The 7,357-nt window shown below is 50.7% G+C and overlaps 2 protein-coding genes across 2 annotated transcripts; both read left to right on the top strand.

Moving 5' to 3' along the window:
- Positions 1-1,053: 1,053 nt before the first annotated feature.
- On the top strand, positions 1,054-2,767 carry BDP55DRAFT_538227 (major facilitator superfamily transporter; the record flags this gene model as incomplete). The annotated part of the gene is made up of 4 exons (XM_060567924.1): positions 1,054-1,734; positions 1,820-1,918; positions 1,975-2,184; positions 2,252-2,767. 4 exons carry the CDS (start codon positions 1,054-1,056, stop codon positions 2,765-2,767), a joined length of 1,506 nt encoding a protein of 501 aa, XP_060436726.1.
- A 2,248-nt stretch (positions 2,768-5,015) lies between these two features.
- On the top strand, positions 5,016-6,172 carry BDP55DRAFT_640048 (Alpha/Beta hydrolase protein). Its single transcript, XM_060573306.1, has one exon. It carries the CDS (start codon positions 5,214-5,216, stop codon positions 6,045-6,047), a length of 834 nt encoding a protein of 277 aa, XP_060436727.1. The 5' UTR covers positions 5,016-5,213; the 3' UTR covers positions 6,048-6,172.
- The last annotated feature ends 1,185 nt before the right edge of the window (positions 6,173-7,357 follow it).

Below are 7,357 nucleotides of genomic sequence, written 5' to 3' on the forward strand. Positions count from 1 at the left end.
CTTGAGTAACAGTGAAAGAAAACATTACGACGTTCCTCGGCTGCTTCTTTATGTGGCCTACAGGTATTATGGTGGTCGTTCTAAGATGTGAAATTGCTTACTGCAAGCAAATCGACTTCCAAGTCAAGGCATTTGTGAAGACCAACTAGAACTTCGTCCGATGTCTTCTGAGAACCCAGTCCCGACAATCGGGCTCGAAACCCCACGTGAACGTATCTCAACAGCGGGCCGATACCGTGTCGGGGAGGGGTACCGAGTGCATGCATCGTCCCTGGGTCGGGAGCCAATGATGGGGCGCACGAAATCCGGAATACGGGGGCCGGGTATTGTGGGACAAAACCGGCGACCGGCACGTGAAACATCCACCGGTGCCGATCGGTCATCCGAGAGTACTTATGTGCCGCAAGTGCGAGGATTCAGGTTAGCATAAAATATTCTTCTTGCCATTCAACTCTCCCTGTCATTGATGTTTCAATGCGGCAATGTCGAACGGAGCTACCCGGCACCAGTACCTCACTGCCGCGAACAATATTCCGTGTCGGCAGGGCCCTCCGGCATCGAATAACTAATGAGATTGACACTTACATTATCTCCCTAGCAATAAGAAGAGTCTAGCCGGCAAGACTCCGCTGCTAAGAGACCTCACGCGGAGAAGATGGACGGCGTTGAAAGCGCTTTTGAGGCAGCGACGGCCGGATCACGACACTGGACCCCGCGATGGCGACACACCCCACGCCAAGGGGTAGCGAATCATCAGCGCTTCGCAGCACATCATCAAGCATCGGACCCCGTTGTAACCCACACGAGTCCCGGAGTGTTATCTGGGCAGTTCTCCAGTATCCGTGAGATTGTGGCCAACTTGAAACCTCCCTTAGCGTAGCGCGATGGTCAGTTTATCAGGAAGCGAGATACATAAATCAGGTACGGGATCCCCCCAAAGTCGCAAAAGATTGTGGTTTAAAAAGCTGTGGCTGCTTAACTCCTCCCTCCCCTGTTTTCAGGTTGTAAGTTATTAACTCTACGGGTTCACTAGAGCTCTCACCTCTGCTCGGCATGGGGACAGAGCAGGAATACGCGTCCGCGTCTCCCAAGGGAGTAACGGTGGACGAGTCCTCTTCAGACGGACGAAACTCTGCTGTGCTCGAGAAGAAGAAAGCACCATGGTGGTCTTACTTCTGGGATTACGAGCCAGACCGGACGCATGAGGAGCGCGTTTTCATCCAGAAGCTCGACATCTTCTTGATTACGATGCTGAGTTTCGGCTACTTTATCAAAAACCTCGACCAGACAAACATCAGCAACGCCTTTGTCAGCGGAATGAAGGAGGACCTCGCAATGAACGGAAACGAGATCAATCTCATTGACACGGCATGGACCGTCGGCTACGTCGTAGGCCAGATCCCCTCGCAAATCGTCCTCACCAAAGTCCGCCCGTCCATCTGGGTGCCCTCGTGCGAGCTCCTCTGGACCGTCTTGACTTTCTGTCTGGCGGCTGCAAAGACTTCCAACCACGTTATTGCCATTCGCTTCTTCGTGGGTTTGGCAGAGTCCATCTTTTACCCGGCCGCTCACACGATCCTTGGCTCCTGGTATAAGCCTTCCGAGCTCGGGAAGCGAGCCTGCATCTTCCACGCTTCTTCAGCTGCGGCGAGCATGTTCTCGGGCTATTTGCAAGCTGGCGTCTACAAGGGCCTCAACGGCGTTCATGGTTTGGCAGGTTGGAAGTGGCTATTTGTAAGCACCCCCTCGATCCCATATGGCGTGCTTTGGTGGAGACGACTCCTGCGAGACTGCTTGCTGACTCGACCACAACTTACAGATCATGGATGGAATTATCAGTTTGCCAATTTGCATTGCTGGGTTCTTCTTTCTGCCCGATCTTCCGGAAAACACACGAGCGTTCTATTTGACTGAAGATGTGAGTGAAGTCAACTCACTCCTCAAATATTGGAGCAGTTGCTTACAATGATTTAGGACCGCGAACTGGCTCGCAAGAGGATGGAGAGCGTCGGCCGTGCTCCGCGAACCAAGTTAGGCCGTTCTGCCTTCAAGCGCATTTTCGGTCGCTGGCATGTCTACTTCCTGACCATTTTGTACATCATCTTCATCAACATTGGGCCTTCCAGCAGCGTAAACCCCTTCTCCCTCTGGCTGAAATCCAAGGGCGAGTCCGTGGAAAAGATTGTAAGTTCACCTTATACCGTCGAGAAAAATCATTGCGCCTTCCAAGGTAGCTAAAACAGCTTTTCAGAACATCATCCCAACGGCGGCTTCAGCCATCCAATTAGTACTTACGGTATCATTCGCCATCCTCTCCGACGCAATCCGCCATCGGGCCAGCGTCATGTCTATATCGACTTTCCTCGGCGGCTTCGCCGCTTTGATTCTCGCCATCTGGAATGTTCCAGACGGGCTTAAGTGGTTCGCGTTCCTCCTTCAGCGTGCCTCTGTACCGTACGGACCACTCAGTATGAGTTGGACCAACGAGATCTGCGGCGCCGATGCCGAGGAACGTGCCATTGTCATAGGAATCATGAACTCGCTAGGATATGCCTTCAATGCCTGGGTGCCTATCCTGACGTACCCTCAAGTTGATTCACCCAAGTTTAAAAAGGGCTTCATCTTCTCGACCGTCGCGTTCGGCGCCCAGGCGTTGATCACTGCGACGGTGGCTTTTTTGTACAAGCGAGACAAAAAGAAGGAGGGCGTCACCAAGAGAGATGAAGAAGGTGTTACGGCACCGGCCTCCGTTCCTAACGCCGAGTAGACCTTTGATTCTCTGAAAGCTGCCAATGGCTTCGGGCCGCACCAGGAGGGTTTTCGGGTCAACTGACTTCCTGATAGATGGCCGCCTATCCAGAACAAGTATCTGTTTTCTTCATCCAACTGAGCAAGCATCTCTGGGCATATGAATTCGAGCGTTTTGGTCAACATAGAAAATTCTTTTCGTTTGAGTACGATGTCTTAGAAATTAGACCTTCCAAGTTACATCTCCTTCTTAAGACCGCATGTTGATTGCATAAAATTGACATATCCTGATTTCGGCTTCCTGCATGTGGTCTCGTCGAAGAACCACAAGCGATGAAGTCTAGACTTGATGATAAGATGCTCTCGTAGGAGTCTTCGATCAAAGGATAAACCTGGAGATAGTCCTGCTTCGGTATGTCCTCTTGAATACGTGCTCCTATTCACGACTCGTTATACCCAAATTGCTTGTGTTGGAATCAAACTCTCAGTATAGCCCCTTCATGTAAAGTAAGATCAACTCCGGTGCAACATATTACTGTGATATCGAGCTCGCTATCCTTTCTCTTCTTGTCCCCCCAAGTATCCGTGTCAGGGCGCAGGAGCAGCGGTATTAACAGCCCTACATTTTGATCAGCAAGTATGAAAAGACCCAGGACAATGTTGAGTTTTAACAGGTTAACTTGTACCAAAGCCTGGTTGAGGGTTTGGGATTTTGTCATCCTCTCCGAAATTTTACCTTTCCTATAATTATGTGTTTCACGACCACTACACGAGACTGGAGTCCAAAGACGAACTTCTCTGTACCTATCTGGTAAAGAACTAGGTGTAATTGAGACAGAAGTAGCTCTCAATTTTGGACTAAATCTGTAGCCACTTGACAACTATGAAATATCAATTGCATGAGCCTGCTCATGTGTGACTTCTCAACATCTCATTGTTCGCCCGCAACTTGTCGTTTGGAGTTTTAACCATCTCGACCCTCTTCGTTTGGAGAAGAGAACAAATAGTTTCCCAATTCTCTTTGACTCAGGCCACATTGCTTTGTGCGCCATACCTGTTTCACTAATCCTTTCCGTAGTAGCCTGTTCACGTGTGTTTTAAACGACAATTGAGACCAAATCAAATTGAATCGAATTGCTTTCCAAGAGCACTGACTCCAGTCCCTTACATGTAGCAATGAGAATTAATAGTGGGTGTCTGTACTCCGTGTGAACACCAGCCAGTCAAATCCAAAGACCGTACTATTAGTCTCAGGCCTTCACGAGTAGATTCATTCAAGTTGATAACGAGAACATGTCCAACAGTCCAGATGTTATCAACAGAAATCACGTCAAGTCTCGAAGCTTGCGAAGTCTTCTTTTGTCATCGACTTTCAAGTCCTCGTCACCCTATTCTAATTGTAAATCACTCATTGGAGTGTCGTATCATACAAGCCGTAATTTATATTCTGATTTCTGAGAACACGAGTCGTGTGTCCGGGAGCTACGGGCGAATACGTGTATTTGTGGTTTAAACTTTCGGGGGATGGCGTGTCCTACCGGCCGCCCGCCGCAATGGCCATACTTGAAATTAACGCATAGGGAAACTCAATCAATTTTCATCCGGTATGTGGGGGATTAACTGGACGGAAAGGGGGGCAAAGCAAGTTGCTGAAGTCTTGGCGGTCGGAGTTTTCTTGGTCAGAGAAAATGCCGTGCTGGGATGAACGAGTTGCTGACCTTTTAATGGACGTTCATAAGACGGGATCTTGAATGATCCATCGGTTTAGTCCCCTTGATTGCAACTAAACTCGTTGCTTTAGGCGTCTTTGCAACGCGTTTGTCCAGGTATTGATGGGAATTTTCAGCTTCGGCCCTTGCTACTGTTGCTCATAATGGTCTTTGAAGTATTGAATTCAGCTGCGTCAGACTGAGTTCAATGATTCTGTAGGAAGGTCCATGTCTTGGCGAAGTTATCGAAACCATGACTGTTCATGCTCGACGTCGAAGTGTTCACAATTACATTTCACTACATTGGATGTGCAATACTATCATGCCCGGGAGGATATGATCAATGTGATATTAAGGAGGCCGTCGTTTTCCTGGTCTTTTTGACTAGGTAGACCGTAGTCGCAATGCCGACGTTGCACAGATCGGTTGTACCGCCATCATGGATAGACGCCAAGAAGTTTGTAAACTCTAATCTGTGGGATTTGCGACGCAGAACGGATAATATTTTAACGAAAGCTCAGGGGCCCCGACTGAAGCTTTTCTCCCATGGTCGACTCCCGGTGAAGTGGGAGCCAGCACTGTGGGTTCCGTCTCGGTATATATCGTCCCTCTGATCGTCTGCTACAGGAAGCACAACTCAGATCAATCACTCAACACTCTCTTGACCACAGCCGCACATTTGGCATAGATTCTGTCATTCGTTTTCAAAGTCGAATCTTACCAGCTTACCCAGAAGAAAGAAGAGTCTTTATCACGATGTATCTCGATAACCTTCTGGTCTCCGCCGCTCTCCTGGGCTTTGCGTCTGCTGAGTATACGACCAAATACCTCACCGGGTCGTCGAACAACACGATCCAAGTCCTTGTCGAGGGAGACGGCCCGTCACTACTCGTCTGGCCGTCTTTCGCCCGGGATAGCCTCGATGATTTCCACGAGTTCTCGACCGCCCTCGCCGACGCGGGCTACCGCGTGTTGCGTCCTCAGCCCCGAGGCATGGGTGAATCTACCGGCCCTATTGACACTACTTGGGCCGAGGTGGGCGCCGACCTCGTCTCAGTCATTGATACGTTTGGCAACGGAAAGGCTATAGTACTCGGTCACGCCGCCGGCCAGCGCATGGCAAAGAACATGGCTGCCGCCTACCCGGAAAAGGTGCTTTCGATCGTCTTGGCGTGCATCAACACCGGCATCAACACCAATGCCACGATCGCAGCTACGGCAAACATTGCGAGTAACTATACGTACTCGGCAGAAGAGCGGCTCGTTGCTTTAGAATTGGGCTACTTTGCTCCAGGACATAATGCCTCCCTATGGTTGACTGGTTGGTACCTTGAGGCAATGGGCTCCGTAACTGGGGCTCCCACGAGCACAACGATCGGCAGCAACAATACGCAGATCTTGGACGTCATCGCAACATTGGATCCGTGGAGGAGAGAGGACCAATGGAACTACACGACTGGACTGGTTGGAAGTCGGTCCACGGTTGTCTTTGTTGAAGATGCTTCTCACGCGCTGTTCCCTGAGAACTTGCAGGGCGTTGTGGATGTCATGTTGCCATGGTTGGAAACCCAGACTTCGTCTTGGAAATAATTGCTTTCAGCACCGAAATAGCCGGCAAAGGATAATTTTACAGACAAATATGAAATAAAGGCCGTTGAAATAATGGCGTGACCAAAGCTTTCGGAGCATGCCATATTCCAAGTGCATGAGTTCCTACTCCCGAGTTAGTTTTTGGACGATAGAGACTTAGGATTTTGAATAAAGAGCAATGAGTAGAGCTGAAGTTGCCATCGACTGAGGCCCCATGGTCCTAAATGAATACAGAGCAACGACCCTAGAGCTGACACGTCGATTTTCGAATATTGCGGGAAGCTGATCTAGTTTCCGGCCCGGTCCCGACACCGGCCCCACCGGCCCCGGCAAAGCATCCGGCACTTCCTCCGGAATGTGGCTGGTGTTAATGAGAGGAAATCGGAGCCGAGCCAACCACAGAATAGTCCGCACAGTCCCCGACTTCATCAAATCACCATCTCGCAAACCCGCTCGCTGGAAGTCGAACTAAGCAGGCCGCGCACGTTGAGGCACACAATTGAGAGAAACGCCACAAGCTTGCTCGCCTTCTTGTCCCTCAACCACGAGCGAGCAAATCTTCTGCCCAGTAGATATCCGAAGAGATCGTGCTTCTGCTTAAGCAAGCGGGACCCCCATACTTCCAGTCCTTTAATGTCCAAGTTGCGCCACGTGCCATGGTGCATGTAGAAGCGCGATTCCAACCCTCTATCCTGGATCGAACAACCCCAATACACCAGGAGAACAGGATGCCCTCTTTCCCCGCCCGTTAGCCTCGCACAGTTGGAGAAATGATACCAACGGCCGGGATCCGGCAGCCATGTGGGGCGGTGCAGAAGCAACACACACACCTGGGCCGCCCGTCTGTCAGGCGTTTGCACAACATGAAGTCCAGCCAGCACAGGTCAGTAGGTCAGGCCCTCACACTTGCTCGCGAATCGAGCCCGAGTATGCATCCATCACATGACGCCTCAAATGCGCGTCCAGCCTCGACTTGAGCTCTGTGAGGTTAGACCGGCGCGGCTGGTTGGCTTGGGTACTTCTGTTCGCATGCCCTGGTGTCACCGACTACTTGTGCCGTCTAATGCTGAGCTGAGATATGACAGATATGGGCGGCCGGTGTGCGCGCGACTTCCCGAGGATCATTTGCTTTTCACAGGACGCGGAGCAAATGAGCCCATCAGGTCGGATTGACAGTTGATCCAATGCCTCATGACATGGTCCGCACATCTGAGCGTTGATTCAATCTCGAGGCACCGCGTAAGCGCTCAGCCCTACCCAGAGACTCTGCATCGATTGCAATTTAAACCCAAGAAGCGAGGAAGGGTGAG

The sequence above is a fragment of the Colletotrichum godetiae genome, assembly GCF_030913485.1.
Source record: "Colletotrichum godetiae strain CBS 193.32 chromosome Unknown BDP55scaffold_1, whole genome shotgun sequence".
Taxonomy (NCBI): domain Eukaryota; kingdom Fungi; phylum Ascomycota; class Sordariomycetes; order Glomerellales; family Glomerellaceae; genus Colletotrichum; species Colletotrichum godetiae.